At 39.4% G+C, this 27923-nt stretch overlaps 2 protein-coding genes across 6 annotated transcripts; one reads left to right on the top strand and one right to left on the bottom strand.

The window, feature by feature from the left end:
- Positions 1–2766: 2766 nt before the first annotated feature.
- LOC111254386 (uncharacterized) lies at positions 2767–11523 on the bottom strand. 5 transcript variants are annotated; one of them, XM_022815152.2, is made up of 4 exons: positions 10741–11523; positions 4645–4911; positions 3404–3547; positions 2767–3254 (listed from the first exon to the last, which is right to left on the bottom strand). In XM_022815152.2, exons 2-4 carry the CDS (start codon positions 4840–4842, stop codon positions 3027–3029), a joined length of 570 nt encoding a protein of 189 aa, XP_022670887.1. In that variant the 5' UTR covers positions 4843–4911; positions 10741–11523; the 3' UTR covers positions 2767–3026. The 5 variants fall into 5 exon arrangements, with proteins under 5 accessions (XP_022670887.1, XP_022670889.1, XP_022670888.1 ...); XM_022815154.2 differs by having other exon boundaries at positions 4645–4905; XM_022815153.2 differs by having other exon boundaries at positions 10768–11523.
- A 415-nt stretch (positions 11524–11938) lies between these two features.
- Positions 11939–24855, top strand: LOC111254640 (uncharacterized). Its single transcript, XM_086976079.1, has 5 exons — positions 11939–12176; positions 19563–20035; positions 21398–21500; positions 22934–23059; positions 23333–24855. Exons 2-5 carry the CDS (start codon positions 20000–20002, stop codon positions 23605–23607), a joined length of 540 nt encoding a protein of 179 aa, XP_086832205.1. The 5' UTR covers positions 11939–12176; positions 19563–19999; the 3' UTR covers positions 23608–24855.
- The last annotated feature ends 3068 nt before the right edge of the window (positions 24856–27923 follow it).

Below are 27923 nucleotides of genomic sequence, written 5' to 3'. Positions count from 1 at the left end.
ATATGCAGAAGTCTAAGAACATAAATACTTAAATGTTTTATCTTATTGTTCGCAATGTCTCGCCTGGCATGGAGGTGTCGGAACCTATACGGAAGCAGTTACCTGACATTCGCCGCTCAAGTGGCCTTTCGAGCGTTTGATACATGAGAATAGAAAACATCTCTCCTAAACAGCTACCCGAAAATATGGTCTTTAAACGTTTTCGCAACAGAAGCCAAATAATGGACATAGGCTTAGTCTCGAATTTTACGTCCGGTATCAACGTTAGACACTGACGGCTGGCTGGCTTGCAGCCATCCGTTTAACTTAATGTCTATGGGTCGCCAACTAGCCTAGAGAAAAAGCATCTCTTTAAATTTAAATGATTGCATACGCTGTAACTCATCACTCTAGTAAGTAAGAAGGCCTAGATTGTACGTGACATGTTTGATTTGATAATTTTAGTCGTACATCATTCGGGCTGATATAGAGGTTCGAAAGGATACACGGCCCTGCTGATGGATAGTTTAGCGTACCTAGGCAGTCCCATTCCTGCTCCTAGCATGATACTCCTGACGCAAGCGGTAGGTTTCATCATGTGCGCAAAAAATCTGCGTGTATTACCTGGACGGCGAGCACATTTTACCAAATACCAAGCATTTAATCATACTCCACGCAGCGAAATGCGATTTACTATCTGAACTAACGTAAAACACAACACGATGTTGCAAAACGTCGAAAGGGAATTTCTTATCAAAACAAATGCACTCCGCCAACGAAAAAAAAAGCACATGGAAGGTTTATCGGGGTTTTTATATTTATGTGTAATTAAATACCCGCTATATGGAACGCACACAGTAAATCTTATGATTGTAACCGTTAGGGAACATTATGAAAGCAATTTCGTTGGTTCGTACAGCTGAATAAAATTATGGTGTTACAGAGGATCGAGACTAACAGCCTCTCAACATTTTGACTTGATCGTAGGAGACTTCTGCCATTCGCAAAAGTGTATGATAAGAAAGTGTTTATTTTCAATGAAATTCATTCTGCATGTTACATAAAGCTTTTTAGGCGCTGCATCGAAGGCGCAGACCTTCTGGATCATGATCCTTGTACGCAATAGATTATATCTAGTATCATGTCAATGTGTGTTTTTTTTTATTTTTTTCAGGTGCTATTTTATGCTCCGTACAAGGTTTATCGTGCCTTGGAAGTTATTTACGAACAAAATAACAGACGCATTTAAGTCAATCAAATAGGTCATACGCAGGCGATTATGGAACGTTTCGAAATTGACCGTAACTAGCGTATATTGATCTATGCGACATAGATAAACTAAGCGACATTTAGAGAGTGTTCCTAGTTTTCCTATATCGATGCTTGAAAAAGCAATTCAAATTACGATCAAGTTTGGGTGACGTTAAAAAGAACCTTGTGGCTTTGAAAATTTCGGATCAACCTCATGAAGTGGTTGAATAGCGAAGCGTTTGTTGTTTGACACTATAAGAAAATATTGTATGGGAGTGATGCGACAGGTCTTTAGTGAATAGTTAGCACAAGGATCTACATTGTAGTTATCTGTACATGTCTAGAGGAGAAGGCGAAAGTCGCTAATCTATGCGCATTTTAGTACTGGAAAGGAAACCAAGCGGCCGATACCGCACTTACACTACAACAAACTTGGATTGTTATTTTCAGCATTTTATAAACTTACAATAGCATGTACAGGATATTTCTTAACGGTGGCATTCTAAGTAAAAACAATTTCCTTATGTCCTCTCATGACACACTATATAAATTAATTAAACAATATGAACAAATAGAGAAATGTACTTTACCTAAGTAGATCAGTAAATAGGTCTAATACTAACTAGCAGCGAACAAGAAATGAAATTAAGGGAGACTGCTTTTTATATACTATATGAATGGAAAACTATAAGGAAGTACAACATTTCATTATCTTGTCGGAATTCTGATATTTTCAAAAAAAAACTTATATATTAATTAATTAACAGGAGATGTCATAGCCCAATGTCAAATTTTGATAAACGTAAAACGTTTCTTTTGATCAAAAACATATGTACATTTATTTACAATTCAAACAACTGCCCACACGTTCATTGTGTCAGCGTCTGCCGTTTTACATAAAACAGCAATGATATTGAATTAGCATCTGTGAACGACACAATGGAGAGAAAGTTCATCTGTTACGCCACATCTCCAAATTTTTGGCAAAAGTATTTAAACAGATTTATTCACAGTCTTGTTTTGTTGTGTCTTACGATATTCAAATCCGATGATTTCTCACTTACCTCGCACGATAAGGGATGAAGCCCATGCGCTCGTCTTTTACACAACCGACGTCAAGAGTGAGCTCCGACATAGGTGCTCTTGTGGAATAATGTATTGTCCTGTCTCGAGAAAAGTATGCATTGGTAGTGGCCACTCATTGTGACCAGTGGTTTCCTTACCCTAGGATCCGTTCTCTCAGGGAATAAATCCCGTACTAACGTATAGTCACTTTTAAGTGAGTAATTCGTCGCCAACGTTATCACTATTTTGGAACGTAAAGCTAGAAATAGGCACTAGTGAGGACAAACGGATCAATGCCATGCCCATTTTACTATCAACTGCTACAGCGGCCTATTAATTAGAAAAGCTTTTAGCTCTAGTTAGGCCTAAGAGGACAGTAGCTTCTGTTTCACCGGGACACATTGTCGCGTAGCTCGTAAATCGGGTTTCATGCAAACACCCGGCCGTATGAAGTAACATTTAACGGCGGTATCGGACACAAAACATTTACTTATTTATTTGTGACTCTTTGTAATAGAATGTCCTGCAGACAATGCAAATGAACCACATTAACTAAGTTCCTAGGTTAGCAAAATAATTTTGGGGTACCGAAATAAACGCCGATGTTGACGTTACGTCTCGTTCCGTGCTAGCTGTCTAAAGCAATCTTGCGTATCTATAACTACCAACCAGACAGTGTTAGAACGCGACTCGGAGATGAGTAAATCGGAAAAGAACCCGGTTACAGCAGGTCATATCATGCTAGTATTGGCCAGTGCGTGCAAATCCCTTTTATGCTGTGTCATCCAATAAAGTTGCTGAAGGGTATATGTCTCAGGGTATTCGTGCTGTTGATCGGCCGAAATGAAGGCGTTCGGATTAAATCCTGGCGGTATTCCGTATCCTGCAGCAGACGACGCGACTCCCATCGCAAGATAATGGGCTGTGTATTTGGCGTGCTTCCGGATTACGCTCATACGCTATACGAAACAACACCAATGGCAGACAGTGAAACACGTTAACTCTTCTGGCCGATTATCGCTTCAACGAGGGCAATCGACGTTTTATTCCATCGAAATATAATAAATGATAGATAAAATAAGTAAATTAATATTCATAAGAAACTTACCTTCTGTTTTCGGCTTTTCTTTCTTGCTTTCGGACCTATGGGAAGCTTAAAGCGCAATCGTCTTTGTTGACTACGCTCCGGTTTGTCGGAGTCAAATTTTCTGTATGGCCTATTCAGCATGCGGCATATAGCATTGACAATGTCCTGCAAAATTGAGGTGTTATGTTAAGCATTAAAAGAAGTATTCTGATTCCGTTTAAAAGCAATTTCAGCAACAATGTTAAGCTACCACATCCGTATCTATAAGAAAATATCTAATAGTTATTGACTCTTGAGATCTAGTGCAATTGCAGAAGCTTAACAAGAACATTTATGTAAATGGGAAGTACAATGATGTAAACACTAATAATATTAATAAGCACATTAATAAAGAGTAAATGAGACGGTCTAGTTTACCTAAGCTGTTTGGAATAGAAGGTAGGGGTAGTCAAAAAGGCAGGGGAATAGGAATTACCCAGGTGACGGATAAAGGGCATCGCTGATGAGAGACATTTTGAAAATTTGGGACACCGATATCCTTTAAAAGAATGGAGAAAAATTTTCAGCCTATAGAGATCTAATGGTTAGCATTTTAACGTAAAAATAAATGACAAAATTAGATATGAGGAGGGATTAAGTGAGCGATTACGAGAGTGCAAGGGGTCTAGACTAAAAGGACCCCAGCGGTCGATCCCCCGGAAAACCTCAAATAATGCATTGACGGGTAAGTTAAGAAGCAGAAGCATAGCTTATAGAGTGTGGAGATTTCGAAAAGAGTATAGAGTAGGCTGCAATTGGACAGAAGAAGTATGGTAACTTCGAATATGTCACGTATGGTCAGATTGTTCGGGACGGTTGTTTACACGCAAATCCACTGAGCCCATTAATAGAAAACGTTATTTCCTGCTTGAAATCATATATCGTCGAGTATCAAAGGCGCTCAAGCAGTGCCAAGTAATGAAAAAAATATATTTTATGAAACTTTATTGAAATATTTATAAGATTCTATGGAACAATGTTCAAGATTGGCCGATCTAATTTAATAACCGCTCGATAATAGTAGTAATTATATTGCGTTGACTATGCAAGGGGTCGACTTGGTATCTGCTTTCACATTTGAACTCATCTCGTCTAGTTGAATACGTTTAAGATCGACAGGCATATAGCTAAGTTAATAGAGAGAAGAGTTGATGTTTTGTAGAGGGTAGTAGGAGTGTAGGTGTTTGTGTTCACTCAACATTACGCCAAGACCCCTCACTAACCTCTTTTCTTAACAGACGGAACGGTACGTTCTTTGATCTTTCATCTACGCGAAGTCCAGCGAATACGCCGTCCGGCTCCTCAGGAGTCAGACTCCAGATTATCTCATCATTACATTTCGGACGACTCATTTTGGCAAACTTCGCCAAGCGTTTGATTTGCTTTATACTCTTTAAAAAGCGGGCGACAATCTTTGGCATCTTCGTGGCTCCTTTGATAGACTCCCTAATGCATAAATCGTTTCAACGGTCTAATGGTTCCCGCTGTTACTAGAATTTGAAATATTCAGAAGAATGCGTAGAGTTACATACGGAATTTCGATAATCACACTTTATTATGAGCCGAATTTGTTATGCGTGAAAGGGTTTCCTGATTGTTTTTTAGGCGTCATTTCACACACAACATGTCCGACGGTACGAACAGCACTTTTAAGAAATCAGGTTTGCCTTTCGTCTGTAAAAAAAAACAATTTTCTTTTCCATGGGTTTACCAACCTAGAATGGAGCTCATGCAATTATATCTGTTTTGCTCCTGCCAGCACCACTTCTCTTCACAAATACTGTTTTAGGCCGAGTGAGAGGTCACAGTGTTCGGCACGTACTGAGCTTCCGTAAACCTTTTTAGAGGATCGTTCTCCTCTTGAGTAAGCTTCCTGTGACATCCAGCCTTAAGGAGTCGAAGGACTGCGTCGGCGCGCCGTTGACCGACGCGTTTTTGTTGTCGACACTTTTTTCTTGTATTCGTGGTTTAGCGTATAGAAATGCTTTCAACATTTACCCGTAATGTCATAAAGATATTGGCAACGGATGTCACAAACACTAAGCAGTCTTTGCTAATTGCGACGAGCTACTTGTACAGTATTTAACAAACTAAAAAAGAATAGCGATCTTGGTGAAAAGAAGAAAGTCGTATAAAACCAAAGCACAAAGACCCGGCAAAGTCGGCCAAAGAAAAGGGACTTCTAAAATTTACTCTGTCAATATACGTAAGATATTTTTTTACGACGAGAAAAGGCAATGGGTCGTTCCTTCTATATAGCTCGATTTATAATAATAGTAGTAGTAATAATAAAAGTCCCCGGCCGCTTGTCGGTATCGTGCCATGTGGCAAATATGATCTTGATGACAGCAGCTGAAAACAAAAGTCGTTGCGGTTTACAATGCCTCACCATGACGTCTAGTTCAATGAATGAGAAACGAAATAGTTAAACAATACCTGTCTTATTTCATATACAGTATCAGAACTACACAGAAGCTATGCTACATATCTGATCGGTGAATATGCGTGCCGGTAGAACCGTTTCTGGAATCGCAAGATCAGACGGCGGAAAGATCTACCAACTATACTTTAGTAGTTGAACACAACTTCTACACCTTAAGTCTTTACTTGCTCGCCATGTATGCGAGGTTAGCAGGTTTAATTGAAGTTTATCACGAGCAGATAAGTTTGTTCGCAGCAGTTGGCACTTTTTTCTATTGATCGCGCTTTCCTTAAACGCGACTGCACTAGCTGCAGGCTATTCTAGCAGTATTTAACGTTGAAATCTGTTTAAAAGATGCTTAACCTTACGACCGCGAGCGACTAAGGTGTGTGATCCTCTGGCAAATCACGTTTGCGTGAACTGTTTACCTATTTATCATTCCTATGAAGCGGGAAGCTCAATTACTGTCTGGTTACATCAACTGTCATTAGGTAAAATGTTGGGTTACCTCTACCGCATCGTGAAGATTAATAATTTTGGTACATTTTATTTGGATATATGGCATAGTGTACGACCTCGCTTCTCTTAGAAGGACAATTTAGGAATCTACGGCATAATAGAGTTCTGTATTGGTAATACAGATGTGATTACGTACACAGACAAACAAACAAACGATATATCACAGATGCATAAAAATGAACTCGATGGCTTCCACGTGCATCTTATGATGCTTGTTTTAAGACAATAGCAAAAGGATATTGATAAAAGCCCAACGAATAGGATATTTCGGCATTACATTGTGGGGAACCGCTGTTGTCCATCCTGGGTAGAGTCTAGCGCAGCGACCTTTTCCCATTGAAATTGAGTGGCGGTCGCTCGATTGACGTCGTATGACTGATGGTCGTGTAGAGTGAAGCTCTGGTGAGATCGAGATACCAGCTATCACCATCTTTATGATTATAGACAACGCGACACAGTGTTTATAGCCTATGCGTGTGTGTGTGTGTGTGTGTGTGTGTGCTATGAAGTGCTTGCGTTTGATCGTTGACTAAGTGGGAAAAGGGAAAAACTTAGTCGGTAAGTTAGTCTTTTGTTTGTGATACAAGATTAGCAGCATACCTATATCATTGCTCGTCCATGTGGTTCGGAGATTGCTGCTTCGTGGACCAACAAAAAATAGAATATATTCTTCAATACGCTAAAAGGATATTGCTCAACACCGAATACGGGAACAACGAATGGCTTGAACCTACTATGTGCTATAATCGTAAAGTTTGATTTGGTAATTTCGTATGAATTTTCCTCCGATGAAATTTTCATTTCTATTGGTACGGTTTTTACTGCTTTAGCTATTATTGCCTGCGTCTCCTAACAGGATCACTATCGGAATTACCTTCTTGGACTACCCACCATGTTGCGAATATACGTTAGACCATTCGCGGTAAGTCCGCATTGAAATACCCGCTGTTAATGGGGGAAGATGTTTCCTATTTTTAAGAACTAAAAGAAGTAGCATTTGGAAGACCCTGATGATAGGAGGTACCGACTGTTAAATAGCTTGAAAGCGTGGACGATTCTACACAGATTGTCAATGCGGAGATGCTGTCTCGTGCTTGTGACCAGTAATTACGCACTGGGGATACCGCAAAAGATTAGATAGGTCCTTTAGTAATTATTAGCAAATGACAGATTTTACCGGAGAAACTGAGACTGCTCTAACAGTCTAACCAATCCACACTCGTCATTTCTGTTCTTTTAAATGTGACCAAGTGTCTAAACAACATAACCTCATTTGAACTACTAGATTAAGTGCTAAATTCAGTGTAATTATATGGACATATATTGCAATGGTGAACAAAACCGTAGAAATTTTAGCTAATTGAAAATATTACCTTGTTATAGGTAAATACGGCCGATTATAAAATTTCATAAGCTTTACATAAGCTGGAATAGAATGATGTTTTTAATATGTCTAGGGGGTACTCTCCCATTTTTTATATTTTATTTGCTACAGGACTTCTGAACAGCCATATACCTATTATACGTATTTCCATATGTAATTTTTCTATCTGTGGCTTCTCGAAGTAAATCAATGGTGGGGTTTGCTTGCTCGCCTGCTTGCCTTTTAGGGCGTGGAAAACCCTGTAGTCACACGGACTTAGCTTAGGAAATTAAAGGGGTTGAATACTTATTTACTCAATTAAAAGCTGTGTGCTTTTGATTGTGGTATCAGCAATCGATGAGCCACTCAAATGACTCCAGATTGTGGACTGCATTTATTGCTTTATTTTCGGCACATATCTCATAGTAGCAAACGCCACTGATGCTTATTGCACCCGAACGTCCAAACCTACTCGACACTGCCACCGAACTCGATTTTTCTCTTAAGCGATGCTGCCCTCGTCTAGTCCCTCTCCGGCTGGTTGTAGAGGTTGAGGCATGCCTTGTCTATGGTGGTCGTATGCTCCAAACGGGCTTTTTGCCGATTGAACTTCCACATAACGCGCGTCCAATTGGCCTGGGTCATTTATTCTTGCTCACTTTTTGTATTTTCAATATTTTAATTCTGCAATCCGGTACATATGAAATGTCATATTTAGCCGAGAGCAACCTAAGGCTTCAGACTCTGTTTGCAGCAACACGTTTTTGTTTTTTTGGCTCCCGATATTTATTCACCTCCTCGTGGCCTTCAACACTTCATCTCCGTTCTTGAAATGTTTGCCCCACTGTGCTTTCGTTTAAAGCCTAGTTGCCAGTCGTTCTTACTAGTCTTCATCATTTGTTGATAAATTTCCGCAGCGCTATGGCGTTTGAGGAACAAAAACTTGACACTGAGCTTTGATTTTCAAGACTGGAAAATGTTTTCCCTTCTGAAATCGTTTCTACTTGAGTCAACTGGTTTTTACTCTGAAGATTTTAGAAAACTGGAGCATTTACCAGCCAAATTTCGTCTGCTAGTAGCCTGTTGTTCAAAGGTTATTCAATCTCAAATAATTATCATATATTTATAGCGGGAGCTACTATACGAATGACTTGATAGGACACTGCATATATTATTCACACGACCCAGCCTTGCCTTTACCTCTGTATATATACTCTGTAATTGTTGAATATGAATCACAGATTTTGGCCTTCAGCGAAATTTGTCAGAAATGGCCCTCAATAACAACTTGGCGTTAACTTCCATTGTAGAACCTCAACACTAGATGATATTTTTACGAGTTTCGCCATAGCAGCTTGTTTCGTAATTAATGCTATAGAGGACATTGTTTAATTATCTGTATTGTATCTTTATTGCCGATTGAAAAGACCGAACGGCCTGGGATTATGGGGTAGGGTTTGCTTTTATGCTAGCAGACGGTAACTATTTGGTAGTGAATTAAACAATAGTCGTTTATATTTACTGTTTTCGGATATTTCAGTTTTTCGTCTGCTAACGATGACGTGCTAAACACAGTCAACAATTAACTCTCTTTACATTATCATAGTTCTGTTTTTCTGTTCGGATTTCGAGGGCATATATCTCGGGTGACATTCTCGCATATGTCACATCGACCCTTAACCAATATCATTAAAGTGCGAAAGCGTCCCAGAAAACTTCCTATGCATACGGCAAAAACAAGTCGAAAAAGCTGAGAAGTCCATACCCATCTAACAACTACCATTTTTCAATGGTAGTTTAAGGCAGTCGTCATCGAGGTAGAAGCGTCTATAAGATAGAAAGCTCCATGTCTAGCCCTAGCGAGCCGCGTCTTAGCAATCCTTTCAGCTATGAAGTGCTCGTCATGCACGTCTCGGTTATTTCGGACAATTTCGGCAGCTTTCGGATATCGGCGCGAATGGAACATATCCAAAAACTCTCTTTTTACCATTCGAGATAATTGTTTAAGCACATGATAAAACACCGTGCGATACGACTGAAGGATAATAACGAGCCCTTTCAGACGGAATATACGATAGAAAAGGGAAAAACTAGACAGATATATGATAGTAAACAACACGGGCCTTAACTGGCATTGCTAACGTCTTTCTAGCAAATGTCACAGTTAACATAAAGCGTTAAATCACAGTTGTTTACTTCTAGAAGTACGCGTATCGTCTAACTATACTTTCAATTCATTGTGTTTACACTAGTCCTCTGGTACCACGAGACGATTTCCGCATCGAATATATGTCTCAACCTTTGTTGATGAGTAACCGACGTTATATTTATTCTTTTGTGTTCTATTGTTAATATGCACTTTTTGCCAACGAAATGAGAACAATATTTAAGCACATCTTTATAATGGCTCATATACCATTGACTTAAATCGTTTATGTAATTGCCAATGGCATAGCAAGAACACTTTTTACAGTTAAGGTCCTTTATTATACGACAGCGCTTTACTACAGGTAGTTTTTAGCTGTTTGTTGCATAAAAGTTATGATTTAAAATACGTCAGAATGTTCTACAATGTTTCGCGTAGCTCGAGCGCCATTTATCCCTATTTCTAAATGCGTTCACGCAGCCTTCACAGTACCGTGTGATCTAGCCTTTTGCTGAGCGACGGTTCAAAATTCCATTTAACGCCTGATTCAGGCCGAAAAATAAAGCAGCTTCTTTCTTACCCAAACGGATACGGATCTTAGCTAAGCTTATCAAATGGCCCAGTCTGGTCTAGCTAAACGCATAGCCTTCACGATGAGATAGAGAGATTTCGCAGAACTCCGCTTCCTTCCTCAGAACGTCCAATAATTTCTATGCGCACTATAAAATCAAGTCCGGTACATTTATCTTACGCTTGAGTAATGTCTGTGTTATTATCGATTCACATGAATGAGGACGCTATTATATAGCTTGTGTCTGTAATATTTTGTAACTTACAATTATGGCACTAAACACAGAGAAAAAGTTTACCTCATTAAATAGTCGGGCAATACGTACACGGAAATTTCGACGCACAAACACTAACTTTGCATTGAGACAGTGTTCTGTCTTTTTTATCGTCGGACTGACACAAACAAAGTACGCGCAACATCAAAAAAATGACAAAAATACCACACACATCGTAACGGCCCTCTGTTTTTCCATCAGGGCTATACCCTAATATAATTGACGGCTGATGATGGCTGTCTCCGTCCTGGGTGCAGCGTATTTCCCGTTGTTATTGATCTACCGTAACTGCGCCTTTCGTTTCCAAGCCGCTGAGTTCGCGTCTATTGCAGAGCTGATCACTCTAAGCGTGGTCACTCCGACGACCGACGTGACCATAATTGAGCCAACTACACTGACCAATTATTGGCCGGTTCACTTGGCCGCGTTGCTTCGGGAAGGAAAAAAATGGCGACGAGAGCAGCGGGGAAATAGCAACACTACTAAGTTTTGTTGCTGCCCCTGTGAGATTCGGCCCTTCGAAACAACTGCTCCCTATTTAGTATTATTTATCGGATCGATTTGCTAGTACTCGCTGGCGTACTCCTGGGCTGCGTTCGATGGGCTCCACGAGTCTACGAGGGCTTTTGTCTAGTTGTCTCTATATATCATACAAAATCTACCGCCCGCTCTTGTTATCTAATGCACAGTAATCACCTATCGTCGCAATAAGAGACAGTAAACGCAAACGGGTGCCACACCTCCCAATCAGTGCCTGCTACGAACATTAGTGGCCGAGTAGACATGTAATCAGCGTGAACCTGGACACAGTAGACTGTAAATATGAACAAATAAAAATCGAGGTTTATCCTTTGTCCGAGGAAGTAAACGTTGTTTCAATAGAAACTTCTCAAATTCTACACGATCGTAGAACAGATCGCTAAAAACAAAGGGTGAAGTTGCAGCACGCTTCGTGGAAGGAGAAGCTATCCCACAAAGGCAATTGGCAGACTTTGACAAATCATTTACTCGGATAGATACTCAGTATCAGTTGTATGTTAGAATCACTCGTAAGATAGGTTGTTCAACCAGATTCTGGCATTACCTGCAAGATGGTCTATTGCATGCTTTAACCTTTGGAACTATACTTGAAACGTTAGGTCCTTACCTCCTACAACCAGGCTGGCATCATGGTAAAAAAGAACTAGTATTTGGTACAATAACGGTGAAAAAAAGACTGATTTACAACAGAACGGACCCCAACTCAGCGTCTAATAATGCTAGAGCGTAAATACTATAGTCGTTTACCAAACATCAACGAGTCACTATCTCGTTCTCATAGAAGTGTTTAGAAACAGATTCAACCGTTGTGGCATGAAAGCGCGTACACGTTTACATCTGTGTAAATGATAAAGTAGAATTTCGAATACGGAAAAGGGAATAATCGCATAAGGACTGGAGCGCTAGCATCGTATATCTACGTACGTATACTTTACGTTAGGTTTGCCCGACAAATAAAGGATCGACTCGATGAACTTTAACCGCTTAATTCAAACTGAAGTCAAAACAGTCAATGTGAACCATTTCTTATCTCATGCCATTATTGTCTATCTTACCTCGAGCTGTACTATATGAAGCGAGAAAACAGATGGCCAATAGATAAACGATCATACTTTGAACATACTGACTGTAGAAGTTGACAAGCTCACCCTGAAAGCACAGAATTGAATTCAATAAATCTTTCTGTTTTGGCGAAAAAAAAAAAAGTGCTTTTTGCCTCTAAACTACGGGTATGCTATCTTATTCGATAATGCGTGGGACTGTTATAGTGACACAGCATTCTTAATTTTTGTCGAAAACAGTGTTTTTACAAGGAATAACATGGCGTTGTTACTAATGATGCTACAATAGACTGATTGTCGTGTTCTATAGGGATGGATATATGCTCCCGCTAAGAAACTGCGACCGGTTTGTAGATAACTCAATTGCGGAGGAAGAGTATGTAAATACAATGGTTTATCAATTCGTTCATGTTGAAACTAGTATTTTTCCGCAATTATATATATATAGATATATATGCAAATTAGGTCCGGCTTGTTATTTAACCAAGCTTCACCAAATATTCCATAGAAGTTTCTCTGTAGGCATTATTATATGATCTTAACTGTTGTTTTTTTCTGCTCCGTTCATCTTCTTCCAATTTATGTCGACATGACGCACATTGCTTATCAGTCAGTAGTAATTATTCATGCTTTACTCGGATCCTATTCAGACAGCTAGTATAATCATACATGATCAATGGGTCTCTCGGGAGCGTCTAGCGTGTCACGATCATTTTACGCCGCCGGTGTCAGGTGATTCTGTTTTGCCTGCAAGTTTGATGCTTACCATTTCAGCTCTCTCATACGACAGAATAGGAGCGTCATGGGACCCATTACTTCATTCTCCAACATACACAGGCCCAAATAAGCTGTTCTGTTGTTGACACTGAACGCCATTTGCACGCTGAGACGACTGTCGATTTAGTTTCATCGTTACTATTACAGGAAATATGTACTACATATTTTTTATATATGCAGGAACAACATATATAGACATTGCGCTGCGTCTTACGCAAACGTTCGCACTGCCTTGTCGCAGTCCTTTCAGGCGCGATGACTGTGATAAGGACTGCAGTCATCTTCAAAAGGCAAATAGTTTACTGAATTTAGATCAGTGCATCCCCTGCTGTAGTTGTTGTTTTTGGTACCCTAGTGTTTATTATTGGTGCTATGCGTCTGAGCTGGTATGATTCCCGTCACCTCGTTGTATAAGGTGTATCCGGGATGGTCTGAGTGCATGTCTGCGCGTGCATTACGCTTAATCGGCAAGCCTAAGTTTGGGCGAGAAAAGTGTAAGTGTTCGGCTAGCACATTCTCGAGAGGAGAGCCGTTCGCTCGTAACTCCTTCCAAATAGAGGGCATTTCTGGACGACTAGATTGGGGGCCCGGGGAACCTCGACGGGACTTTCTAAAAATGCACATAGACCAAAAAACGCATGCCCATACAACCAAACTTGTCAGCAGTGAGCTAGCAGGATCAGAAACATACCATATTGTATAAAAACATTAATTTATCTAGTTAAAATAATTACAATGGTGTTCATGGATTGCGTCCTTCGAGAACTCTTATGACCCTATCGCGCCTCTAAGAACTCGAGTTGTTTAGTGGGCCTAGATAACGCCCATATACATTTACTTGTGCTAGGTAGAAATAATAATTAACGAAAATTGGCCTCTACAGCGAATCAGACGCATGAGATTGGCCCTTGTGCTTCAAGTAGGCTTTTTTTTTTTCATATGCAAAGTACATTAGACGTTGCGTTGATAATAAATACTCGTTATGTGCTTATTCATTAACAGGGTCCCCAAGGTTTCCTTATTCAAAGCTATTCTTCACGACGAAAGTAAGATTAGTTCGCGTAAAACCTAATGCTAAATATCGATATTACATTTGAAAAATTTAATTAACAGGACACGATAGCTTTGCACGGAAAACAACATAGAAAACAGCAAATATCTTGGCATCATTCCGTAATATTTACTAGAATTTCAAAATGCCTACATTTGCCGAGAATATATTTTCCCACTGTAAATGGAAGTGAAAAGTACAGGGTACCAAATCTCTAATACCTTGGAAACCGTACGTGAGCAATAATCGATATGTGAATCGTTAGAAATTTACTTGATTCTGTTGTTTATGATCGATAGAGCCTTAGAACGCTGTCCTCTTATTCTTTGGCATTCGTTTCTAACTAACGAATTGTGTTTTTGTTGTTAAGAAGTGATCTAGATATAAATGACATCGTACTCTAGGCAAAACAGTTGCAGATTGTGCGTCTATTTTTTTGTAAAGTTCTACGTCTCTTTGCCAGCAAGGGACAGTTAACGAGTGAACTGTATCCGACGTATACGTCGGAAGTCGTTAGGCATCGTTACGTAAGGCCTTTGTTCCGACAACAAAGCTCGAAACTGTTCGCGTCAGCATTTTGCCAGGAAGGTGTGATAAAATCCAAGTGGCCACTTCAAATTTCCATAGAAAATACTCTGACTGCATTTTAAACAATACTGTGATCCGTTATTGGACGCTCTCACCCTTGGTCGATTTTCCACGTAGAAGTAATGTTGCCAGCTCTCAGAGATTTGATATTACAACGAATACATATAGTATAATCCTAAAGAGATTAGTACTCATCGCTTTTCATCACAATATAGGCCCAGTCTGCGCCCCCGGTGACCTCCCTAAGCTGATTCATTCTCCTAACCTACAGATACTTTGTAAACGCTCTTATATATAGAATAGTAAAATATGTCTCAACTAATATATATCATTGTTATCTCAGTCACATTGTTACAGTTGAACGCCAGTTAACACACGGCAAACGTCGCACTTTTCTCGGGCACCAACGTGCTACAGCGTGAAACAGGGGTGTCCATTTGTACTACGCGTTTTGTGCCCTCCTTTCAGTTCGAGAAAATCTGCGGCTTGCTAAGGCTATTATCTGTTTTCTAGCGGTGCATGTCAATCCCACCTTGGCATCGTTTTTTGGCAGAACGTTTACCTCTGCAATAACTAACAAGGCCTTGTTTTTTGGTCGAAAATCAATTTTATATTTTGAGCTATACATGTAGTTTGCCTGGTAAACCTCTCCTTAGAAAAATCAAGCGTAGATATGTTTGAAAAACTGATGCGTACATTTGGAAGTGGCAAGCAGTGGTAATAACAATCTGAAAAATAAGACGCCGTACTTGTTACCCACAAGTTAGGTAACACCGTAATGCGTAATATTACAGATAGAGACACAAATAACATGCGTGTAACAGTAAGTACGTGAAGCTGAAAAGATATCAGCTAGCGAGTAGACTTGCATGTATATACCATGCGTTTACATGTCTCTGCCAACCCGTCCGCCAGTACGTATTGCTGAGATGTTAGGCTGTAATTAGACAATCAGATGAATTTAATTTTCTTGAATGAAATATGTAATATCAGGTTAGGAGACTTAGGTTAGGAGTAAGAGCACGAAGTAACCTCATTTATCAGACCCAGCGACGGGCCAGATAGCTTGTCTGCAAATCCTTCAGAGCGATGAAAAAAATCAATAGAAGGTGCATGCTAGATTTAAAAATTCGTTTCCGTTAACAGCTAGATTCCATCTAAATCGAATAAGTCATGTATATCGCGCTCTGAGAGATCTGAATCTACACATACGGATCTGTACTTCCCACGCGGGGATCTCTCGTTTGTAATCCTCTAGAAAATTGTGTCTTGTGCATCGTTTAGGTTTCGTTATGGCAGGGCTGCAGAGGTGAAGTCTCTACCTTGAACATGTCCCAAAGTTGAGGTGACCGAGCCCATAAGAGGTTCAACTAATTTCGTAAGCTACTTTTCTGTTTACTGCTTGGTGTATCGCTTATGCGAAGCGCATGCAACTTCCCATAAGATATTTCCGCTTGTCACTCGAACAGGTATTTCCATTAAGTTGAGTTAAAAATTTTGCTTTGCCTGATCGAACGTTTGAATAAATTTTTCTAACCGTACCTTGACCGGTTTTGTGATAGGTAATGGTTTATAGCACACAATATTGATAGAGTTAGTCCGTTGGATAACAAAATGTTTACCTCTACCCTAGTTTTTTTTTTTTTTTTTATTAAAAAATACCTATAAATCAACCTAGGCAAACTGTATTCTAATCTAGCGAAAAACTTACGTTGATTTATTTCCATAATAGGACACAGTTACCCTTTTCACATCGGCGGCTAGATTTGGCAATCGGCTGATGCTGCCATAAAAACCCTTCATTTTGCATTACCCTCACCTGAAAGTATCAATTTTAAAAAAAGCATATGCTGCATTTCTGCTCGCCCCATTGAGACCTATCGCTTAACGTTGAGAAACTGGCGCCTTACATGATTTGTACTTAAACGAAGATCGTCATATAGAATGAGGGTGCTCAGCATAAGCTCCCATGTAAATATTCGGCCGTCACTGTGAGAGAAAAAATCATCTTCTAAATCCAACCATAATATTAACTATTTTTACATAGACACCTATAAGCGATTTATGAAAAAAGAAACGACTAACAGGGCCGAATTTAAAAACGTCCTGAAATTGAATAGGCATCGAGGGCGCTAGTAAATATATTCTAGACGAGTACAAATCGCTGCTATTTATCTATTTGGGTACCTAATCTTATGGTAGGAAAATGAAACATAGGGTTTTGCTATAGCAGCGTAAACATACGCACAAATGAGTGTTTTGTGTTGTAAGAGTTTCTAAAAGACGACACGCAAATGTATCCTCGAACCGCTATCTGATTGATATTGATCAGCAAATGATAACAGCATCTTACGTTACAGTGATTCACATTATCAATCTTTTATAATATTTATTATCTAACTTTATTTTTCAATGGTTGTCATTTATTGGCGTCGCTATTTGACTTGAACTTCTTCGACTAGTTTAACGCCTTAAAAATTGCGTAACTTAAGCTAGTGAAGAGTGATTAATCTTCCAACACTGGCCGGCTTCCTCACCTCAGTATTTACTAATTCTATTAAAAAGCTTTACATAAACTTGCTTAACATAAACCCGATCTGCGGAAACAATGTATAATGTAACGAAAAAATGTATAAACTACGATTAGCAGCTCTCTGCCATGAATATCGTAAGCAAGGCATGTCTAAACTCCGTAATAGTCATAACAACGATAGTAATTCAGCATCGATTGTATTAAATAGCGACCCATATAAAATGCAACAGCGATCAGGTCCGAACCGTCTGAGCAACTGACCCATTCACGGGTTTGTTCACTATAGGAAAATTCTATTGAACAATACAACAGCCGGTCAGAGCAGTATGTGTAAAGCCCAATCGCCCCCAGGGCAAAGTAAAATTTGCAGAATGAGTAAACTACAGGACCGAAAACATCGTAGTCATTAACACAATAAAACGGTCCGCCCCAGAAGCAAGAAAAAGATATTTAATACTATGCATATCGGTTTCCATCATTCGTTGGCCAACATTTGGCCTCGTTCTAGATTACTCATAGGTATTTATTGTTAACTGATAGATGAAGATTGTTGTGAAGTCAATCGAAATCGCTTCATTATTTGAAAAAAAACCTACCTATGTGTGCTAACAAGCTAGTTATCGGCCACAGGACATAGACGTCAAGCTTTAGGTCAGTACAGCGTAAATGCCGACCTTGCGCTAGTTCTCGTGAACGCGTTAGTGTACACTCAACGTTACTTCTTGAAGTTCGTCTCATAAAGCGGAGTTCTGGCGAGTTAGGATTTCGACTCTAACCTTGTCAATAACTCCGAACGCCTCCCGAAATAGGTCAGTTTTCAGTTATGTCAGGAAGGAGGATTCTGAAGTTCAGTGTCTATCGATCGTCGACAACAAACACATTAATATTCCTATTTGGTGAGCAAATATCTGGATAGTACGGTGTCTTTTCGAACGCTTCTTTGGCACAGTCGACAAAGCTCTTTTGATTGCCAGTAGCCCATTTCCAACAGCAGCACAAAAGGTTTACTCTCCCTTTAGGAGGGAAAACCGTTTTCGATTTCGTAATAATCATTTACCAGTCCTCCGTATAGACAAATCAAACAGGTAAAGTACATCTTTTTGTTTCGTTACCCAGTGGAGTCATGTTATCGATAGGAATCAGTCTCCGTAACCTTTGGAAAACGACAGAATAATTGAACTTTGTTCATAAAACCTCGTAGAGACTACAACTTGATTTTCGTGCTTTGTGCTGCAAATGTTATGATAATGTTATTAAACATTATCTTATTATTACCCTATACATATCCTATTATATTATTATAGAGTAATGCTGTTGTCTGCTATCCCGAGATTTTAGGAGGTTCTATTATCTTTATACCTGGCTAATATTCGAATACTCTATTAAAGAGCTTTACATAAACTTGCTAGAACACCCGATCCGATGTATAATGTAACGAACAAATGTATAATATAAACGAAACTACGAGTAGCAGCTCTCTGCCACGAATATCGTAGCCGCTGGCTTAATCAGTACTACAGTACTGCAATAAATCCGTTTTTCTCTAACAGACATTTTCTCGTCAAGAGAATTTACATCTGAGACCGGACCGCAAATATCACGCTGAGTTAGAAGTTGAATAGGTTTCGAAACTTGAGTCCGTCTAAACTGGGACGGTCGTTGTAAGATGCGATCTAACTATAAGCCAGTTATTATTATGTTTATAACATTATTGATAAAACAAACATGTTTTATCGAAGGCGGAATAAGCTCTCAATGAAATTGGAATGACAAATAGTTAATATTGGCGCCAAGAATTTTCAAATTGATGAAAATCTTTATCATAAGCTAGCGTAGCGACTTTCTCAAATACGCATCAAGGGACACTTGCTCAAAACGTACCCACTCCTATCTAAATAGAATTTTGGTCTATTTCTTTCTCAGCTATACGCTGGTCGGTCTTGCATTGCAAAACATTGCTTAGGTGCGAGCTGCGCATTCGACCCTATTTTTTCTTTCATACAAAAATTTTCCAGTCACTCCCAGCTGTGTAGTAATTATGTACTTGTCTGCTGTTGCAACCGATTCCTAGAATGCCAGCAGACGATACATGAAGCTTTCCCATCATTTGTACTTAGATAGCTAATCGAAATTGAGCCACAAACAGTTCCCGAGAAGTCGTCCCCTCAGATTATACAAAAGTATTTGAGCTGTTTTCAGATCTATGACTGTTTTAGCTAAAACAACAATAGACATGCGCAATAATCTGTTCTCTGTTGTATCATAACGAAATGCGCCGACTTACATCTGCAAACAGCCGATCGTGTCGCCTACGGGTGGGCGCAACGTTTTTATGAGGTGTGAAGGCTGAGAGAAGCTGGCTGGTATCGCTGATCGGTCACTGGAGCTGCTTTCAGTGATGAAGTGCCTTACCGCAGTAGGCGTAGGTGTCGCGGGCGACGGAAGCGCGGAAGAGCGAAACCTGCCATCTGGTGGCAGTTCGTAGATGTCGTTCATGTGTCACTTCACAGATCAGTAACAATCGAAGTGAGCCTGAAGCAGTTGTCATAGCGTTACGTAGAGACGGAACGAGTGACTGTGCCCCGTATCTCGGAACGTGATTAAATGGACTGATGAGGATGAGGATCTTTCGCTCTATCGATGAAAATCTCTAAGCTCTCGATTCGGAATCTTATTCGATAAGAAGCCCTACTTTTTTTTAGAGTGTCACTGTACCAGAGACTACCTGCCGTGATGGAACTACGCGTTTTACCTTACCACATCGTGTTCGTAAGTGAAATTCTTCATTGCGCCCAACTTGGTGGATTACAGTGATAAATGTATTTTAAGTAATGACACTAAGTGGTACGAAAGTAGATCATCGCCACTTGTCAAGTATAATAACTGAAAGGCGTCTTATCATGTTTACCAGCACAATATTTAGTAGACGTGCTGACAAGCATAGTTTACTCTTATATATATAGTATTCGTCGTATAGTATTCGTCCTTGAAGGATGTTGAATCAGGACACAAGCACCCAAAACGTTTTTCTACTAAAACAGTTTTCGCCTAAATCTTCCTTTCTTTTTAGGCCAGGCAGAGGGAGACTGAAACGTTTTTCCCGTGCGTCAAGCCCGTTGATAAATAAATGAACAGATATAAAAAGAAAAAGAATAATAAATGTTAAATTGCTCTAGAATGGGGAGCTTGAGCCCTGCTTAATTCCTATAAAACCTATGAAAAGAAGTTTCATATTTACTGATCACAAAAACAGTTAAAAAAAATGTGGCATATGGCCTACTGATAAGAGCAATAAGCATGCTAACGTCGAGCAGGTTACTAGCAACAAAACCCTTATACTCTAATACCATTTTGACTTGTTAGGTCTGCGTGGCTAATGCATTGGTTTTTAACCCTATAAAAATAGTTGATTACTTATAAGTGTTTGCAATAAAAAATAAACGACGACATGTCTGGGTGAGTGGGCGGACTGCAGACAATTCTGCCACGAAACCAGATCCCACAAAAATTGAATAATTTCAATGAATATAAGACCTCATCAAAAATTAGGTCATATCCTAGACTATTCGTTTGACTGTTGTTGCTCATATCACAGCTAATCTACTAGACTTTGGCCTCTGTGCGCCAATATGAAAAAAGTTTAAGTGATTTTATATTGCTCACGCCGAAGGATATAAATAGAGGCTGCTTGCCTACAAAATCGAGCGCGCACCCTATAACTTCCCGAGGTACCGTCTCAAAAAGACTCAAAAAGCCGGAAACAATGAGAGGCGTGACCGACCAGGAAAAATGTTTGTTTTTCGCTTTTACTTTTTGTCTCATTGAACTGTAGTATAAGTGGTATCCAAATAGTTCCAAAGAAAAAGCGGTGTCGTTTGCTTCCACAAGGAACGACTCATACACAAAATTCATGCGTCACCGGGTCTTCGCTTTAAGATAGAATTCTTGTTTGAGGTTGCGTAATGATTGAAAGGCGTTTAAATAATCGAATTCGGAGAACGTCTATTTGTTCAGTGCCGCACAGATCTGGCAGCTGAGTCATCTCAAATATTACGAAACGTCTTCTCAGAAGTCTGCCCGAACTCATTCCCCTTCGTCAGCTAATATCTCCTATTTTTCTCTTCTCGATAGATAACTTTCTGCACTGAGGCGGTCGTCGCAGAACGCGGTAATTATTGCCCACGGAGCTGCATTCGAGGCGTCCAACAGTTTCCCTTTAGCGAGATTTGTATCTGTAAGTATCCACTGAGTACATGTGATGGCTTGACGCGCGCATCATACTACCCGTTGTCCTCTAAGTAATCCAGAACTAGATTAAACAATAATAAAAAAATAGCATTGAAGTTGAAGTCGATTACCATCGTTGTCTCGACATCATGCGACGACGCTAAATGCGTCCTACAAAGTTAGTCGAAGAAGTCTTTGAGGAAACATTGCGCACATATTTGACCTTATCGTTTTAATCAGTTATGGAGGTTGATTGACCAGTACGGTAGCTGGACACTACATTCGGGGTGTCATCAATTCGAGTCGATCAAAAATGCATGTATACATCAGATCATTATTATTACTAGACTAATTAGCGCCGTATGTACCGTGAAGAAACCTCAGAACTGGAAAATGTATGGCATTTCAGACTGGAAATTGTCTGAGTGAACTATGCACATTCGTACTATGATTCCTTTTTTGCTAATATTATTTACCCAAAAAATATATCCCTTTAACTAAGATCATCATAAAAATGAGTAAATATCATAATCGTTAACAGATGAAGACCTTGCAACATTTGGGCGATGCCGTCCAACGCAAGCTAATACTAAATATTACAGTAGTACATATAGTAAAGACACAATTTACCATGCTATTCTATGGCTGTTCTTAATATTTATTGAACGTTTTTCGCTCACAAGCGATCTTCAATGCGCCAAATATCATACTGTGGTCTAATATAGTAGATGTGCCAGTTACGCGACCAATGTTTTTATTATGGATTCTTAGAACAAGAACAACTGATCTACATTCAGCCATTATAAGCTACACGGAGACAAGTTAAATAATAATGCTATTTACAGCTTGACATAATCGTTTAAAGGCTTTTACGAAAAAAAAAAAAATACAGAAAATCGTTTTCAAATATTCCCATTAGCCACCGCTTCCTGTCCTGTGTGATAGCCTGAAACGTCAATAGTTTCCGTATTAGGCTGAGTTTCATACATTGGAGTAAGCAATTTAAATAGCTAAGTTCTCGAGGGCTGCACATTCTTTTTGTGGTCGCTTCTGTTACTAGCGGCCAACGGGGCCTTTGACATTTATTGCGAAAGCTTGAAAAATAAAGAGTGGACTAAGTGCATCCAATTTTCTTTTTCAAATAGAGTTAGTTAGAATACGCCCGGCGGGTTCAAAGAAACAAAATCTGTGTAGCCTGAAGGTATATGTCAGAAAAGTTTAGGCTTTTTCAAAATCCGTAACCATTGCGATGTTTTTGTCTGTTTTTCCAAATTTTTCTTTTTGAACTTCGGTTGATGTGAGCTCGTATGACCATTATGGCCATGTTAAAGGGTAAATTGGGAAACGCCTTAATCTGATGTTGATTCAGCGAGATTTAATAGCTTTAGAAAATCGTTGTAGTCGAGGTGAGAACAAACATGTCCTGTTGTTCATTTTAAGGTCCCGAATACTGTCCGCTGTTTTGCTGCGCCGGCTACTATTATCATTCACCCGTCCACGGAATTTGTCCAATCACCTGTGGCTCGAAAAGTCGACCCATCTACACGGAATGTTGTCTTCCAGGAGGTGAGTTTTCATTGAAAAATGGTAGGCAGCGTTAATTTCTTTGTTGGACCAATTTGGTTATAGGTTTTGACTGCCATAAGTAGGCGCTGTGGGAGTGGTGACCGGATGCGTCAGTTTTACCTACTTTTTATAACAACGTCAGCAGGAAACTACGTTTAAAATTAAATTCAAAGCCAATATATATATATATATATATATATATATATATATATATATATATATATATATGTGTCGTGTAGAATTAAAGGTGTCGTTGTGTTGACGCATATTTAGGATTTACAGATCCAGCCTGTATTATAGCGCAAAAGAGGTGGTTCGATAGAAATACCCGTGGGGTGTGGTGGTGGCCAGCTGTGTTTAACCACACATCGTCAGGCTATGGAAAGCATTCAGGTGTACGCCGGATTCATGATAATCAATTAGGCGACTCAATAGGAAGAGAGCCGTTTACCACCTTGGCTCTTGTCAAACCCGGAAAAAACGAAAATTCATCGAAACTCTTGGTTTCGAACACAATCAATGAGGAAGCAAACAAAAAGGTTAAATAAACTTACATTTGTAAATGCCCTTACGAATTTTGGTAAAAGGTACTTTTGTACACATCTTATTATTGAACAGAGCAAAATGTATGGTGCTCAATGTTGCTAAATCAATTATATTCAATTAATGATTATAATACTTGATATCCTTTGGTGCACTACGTCGGTAAACCATGTGCGACACAGAGAATCCACATAAAAAGATTGTTAAAAATGATTTTGTGTACGGGATACTTCTTGCGAAAGATCCCAAATCGTACAGACAAGTCCATCTTTAAAGGAGGAAACACTTTCTTTTCCAAATGGATATTAATAGTGGACCAGATGAAAAAAGGTAACTACGAAATTGCTTTGGTGTCCTTGAATCAACTAACGTTGAGTCATTGCACGGATGCGATTCCTGATTTTGGTAGCAGAAGATACAAAGCAAAGCAAAAAAAAATTTCAGAAAATGATCAAAAATGTCAAATTTTAAGATTTCGTAGAGAACATGTCTAGAAAACCTTTGTATCTTTGAAAATTCATTTATTGAAAAATGTTTAACGGAGCAACCCCCTTAATATATAGCGTTTAATATTTGACGTTATATATTAAGGGGGCTGCTTATTATCGTATCGACTGAATACAATACTGTACAGCTGACAGTAGAATCTCTCCTCAAGCCATGCTATTCCGTACCAAAAGCAAAAAATATACTACGTGTCCTAATATGCACACAGTCCTACCATTGGTAGTGATTGAATCCACAAGAACAACTAGCGTTTTTCACTAATGTTTGTCTCCTTACAATGCACTCTAGTTTAGGTTAAAATCTATAAACAGTTTTGAAAAAAGTATATATAAGAATATATTTTCTTTTGGCAAATATAATGAAATATCTTACTAATGGAACAGCTAACCATATAAACTATCACTATGGATCGCCTGTTTCTTTTTCAAAGACCATAGCCTGAAATAATCAATCTCGAACAGCAGAGCCACGAACAATAACGGTTCCTAATAAATAGGATGACTCCAAATGCTTCAAAAATTCTAATCGAAAGAATGAAGAATAAGAAGATAATTAAATGAATGGCATATTGGGGTAACAAATTTATTTATCCAATTCATAACGTAGTACTAATAGTTGTTCGAAAGTAATGGCAATTATCAGCATTAAGTTAATTGATTGGCATTGTAAATCTTTCACTCAATAAAATGTATACCCCTCGTTATAGGCACTACGCAAAGAAGATGTAATAAACGAAGCTTGGCGTCTCCAGTTTGGTTCTTATTAACGTCTACTGAGAACTTTTTGCGCAGATCTTGGAACTTCATTATGTTCATTCAGTTTTTGTCATTTGGATTCTCTTGTGGAGCGTCCTTTTTTAGCGATGATGTACACGCTTGCAGATCAAGACGTATTCACTGCATCTGAAAAATCTGTTGGATCTGCGGAATAGCGGCAGTGCATAGAATTGCGCACAGCAACACTTTGATGTTAGTTCAGCTTTATATATGCTCTTCTAATCTAAGAGTGACGTTTAAGAGCATCCAGTACGCTCTTACCTAGTAGTTGATGCACACGAGCCATGCCACCGAAATGATAACGGATTGTGTATCGCCCGCTGACCAGTATCGGATGTGCCTCCAAACTTTGCCTAGTACACCGACACGTATTAGAAACCCTGCATTCACTGAAGCCCATTTCCTTTTTAAATTGTCGGTCCGAACTTTTAGTGAACAGAAAAACAAGTCGACAACGAATAAGGTAGTTGCCTACCATATCGAATGGCCGGGGTTAGCTTCCAGGTTTCTTACCCTCATCAAACATGCTGTATTCCAACAGCTATATATCCAGTCTCATTTTAGCGGTGCTAGACAGCATCAGTCTAAGCTTGCCGGGATGACTTCGTCATTTCTTCCTTCTAAGAACCTCTGAAGCAACAGAGGCCTCAATGGCTCGTCTGCTCGATATGCCGCATATGGATCTGACAGTTCGCTTCAGAGTTATTTTCGGCATATCAGGGCGATCGAGGAGGTCACCCTCTCGCTGTAACCTCATCAGAACCTTCGTTCTGCTCTTATGCTTTGCATCACCCAACCCCTAACACATGAGCAGAATGCGGATAACATCAACCTCTATTTCCTTGTCGCAGTGACAGCAAATTCCAAGTGGGACCTGACTAAACTTGTGTGGATACGACTGAAGGTCGTCGCGCGATAAAAAAACCTTGTATTCAAGAATAGTCCTCACCATCTAGGCAGTTGAACCGCTTTTCACATTTGGTATAAGGTCTCTAGCTCGAGCCCTAGGTTTGTTCACTGGGATTGCGGTCCGCTACGTTTGCCATCCTGCCAGGGCCACGTCTTGCTCTGTCTCCTTCATTTCATTCTGTTGCGCCTTACAGAGTTCTCGTCTCTTCTTAACCCAAGAAGTTCACGAGAGAGTTCCGGCCAGTACGGCCGCGCCCGTGCTCAGAGGCCTGAATAACTAGCATAGCCGTTATACACCGCACTTTTTTTAACCTAATCTGCGCCACTCTTATTTAGCTTATGATCTAGAACTAACTGAAATTTATCAACTCATATGAACGCTGAATATTTTCTGAGATGAGTCTTCTTAGCAACTCGTCACTTTTTCTTTAAGATATTAATGCCTTTTTTTAAATCTACAGTAATACGTAGTTCTAACTTAACTCAGCTTGAGTATAATCACGATGTTTGCCTGAACCTCACAATTCTAAAAGTGAAAAAGCATTTTCATCACAGAATATATCATGTGGATAGGAAATAGTCCTCTAACACAGCGTCAAAATCCTTATTTTAGAGCAATTAACATCAGCCAAAGTGATTTTCATGTTGGAACTTCCAGCAATACTCCAGGCGCTCTGAATAGTAAAAACATAAGCATGGACTTTGTTTAGGAAACAACAGAACGGTACCCGCCTTTCGAATGCCATCAGTTACTTATTCTACAGACAGGGTTTTTTCCTCTCTGCTGCCGAAGAGTACCTCTTGGTAATCAGCATAATGGCAACCTCGCATAAAACGCCTGTGTAGTCTATCGGTTAGATTTTGGTTTTGGCCTTAAAATGTATCTTAAAAAAACCGGTACTGGAACTCCTAATTAGAAGAGGGAGAACTCTTAGTCCGAAAGTTCTGGGAAAAAATCAGGAAGCCATGTTTAAGCAGAGGCTCCGTGTTTAAGCTCTTCCAGAAGCCTACTCAGACAGAGAGTACTGGTGACGCATGGGAGGAAAGATCACAACAAGGTTAATTAAAAGGTAAGAGAACCTTGCATTTTTTTTGAGAAACGCACGAATCAATCTTTTTTGCAAGAGAGTTTCAGCTCCTGATTGGGTCGGTAAACGAACAGCCTGCCACCTTGTTTGTTGTTTACGCATATTTTTTGGTATTTACAAATAATTTGCGACCGGTTATCTATAATAATTCCCTGTAAACCTGTTTGCGTACTACGTGAGTCTGTTTAACCGACAACGTAAACTTTGAACGCGAAATCGTGCTAAATCTTACGTAACCCATTGGCCTTTCGCAGCTTTTATGAGTTCGACAATGGCTTTGCGTAACAGTGGTATAGAATATCGGATACGCTAAACGTTTTTGGGCGCTATAGAAAACTAAAATAACAGATGTGAAACAGCCCAACTGTCTTTTGGAGAACCCTAACCCACCCTGTATGGGTGGGTACTTCAGAATGAAACGTAAAAAAAATTAAATCTCATATTGTGAAATGGCGCTATTTCATAAAGATGCAATGCTTGACGACACTCTTCTTTATTTTTACAGTGCCATCGTTTAAAAAGCCTGCTATTTAGACAAATGAGTCATTGAGTGTACCGTAATAAGCTATTAGCTGAAAAGGATGCGCCAACCAAATGAATGGATTTGTCGGGAGCTAAATAATGCTACCGAATGCCATGTGAATATGCCTCTTTGTTTACTGTGGCTGGTGTTTTCATGAGCGCGGAGAGTATTTTACATTAAAACATTATGTTTTTTCTCTATGGTAGATAACTAAATTTAAGCTACGACTTTAGTAGTTTATAGTCAACCCTAACAGAAACACATATCTAATTAAGTCTGCAGTTTCTCTACGTAGTTGATTCACACATTCATTGAAAAACACAACCGCAAACAAACTGCAAACGAACTATGTATGTCACCGTGCCCTGTGTGGACTATGATTCACTTAACTCGCTAAGGTAGTACGAACTTTTGGGTCAGTTATTTGACCATATTAACGCCATTGACCAACAATGTTACGAGTTTGGTGAATTTGAAGATAAAAAGTTTAACTTGGACGAGGGCCACAGTTATATTAT

Source organism: Varroa destructor, unplaced genomic scaffold (genome assembly GCF_002443255.2).
Source record: "Varroa destructor unplaced genomic scaffold, Vdes_3.0 BEIS01000007.1, whole genome shotgun sequence".
Taxonomy (NCBI): Eukaryota; Metazoa; Arthropoda; class Arachnida; order Mesostigmata; family Varroidae; genus Varroa; species Varroa destructor.
The sequence above is the reverse complement of the archived record's forward strand: the minus strand, read 5'-3'. Positions and strand labels throughout refer to the sequence as shown.

What these genes read in the sequence shown, in the direction of transcription:
- LOC111254386 (XM_022815152.2), bottom strand. Translation starts at nt 4,842, where the DNA reads ATGCCAAAGATTGTCGCCCGCTTTTTAAAGAGTATAAAGCAAATCAAA. An exon ending in TCCGTCTGTTAAGAAAAGAG is followed by an intron (nt 3,548 to 4,644) that starts GTTAGTGAGGGG and finishes TCAATTTTGCAG; the next exon opens with GACATTGTCAATGCTATATG. An exon ending in AGAAAAGCCGAAAACAGAAG is followed by an intron (nt 3,255 to 3,403) that starts GTAAGTTTCTTA and finishes TGTTTCGTATAG; the next exon opens with CGTATGAGCGTAATCCGGAA.
- LOC111254640 (XM_086976079.1), top strand. Translation starts at nt 20,000, where the DNA reads ATGGAACTACGCGTTTTACCTTACCACATCGTGTTC. An exon ending in CTTTAGCGAGATTTGTATCT is followed by an intron (nt 21,501 to 22,933) that starts GTAAGTATCCAC and finishes GTTCATTTTAAG; the next exon opens with GTCCCGAATACTGTCCGCTG. An exon ending in GGAATGTTGTCTTCCAGGAG is followed by an intron (nt 23,060 to 23,332) that starts GTGAGTTTTCAT and finishes ACGCATATTTAG; the next exon opens with GATTTACAGATCCAGCCTGT.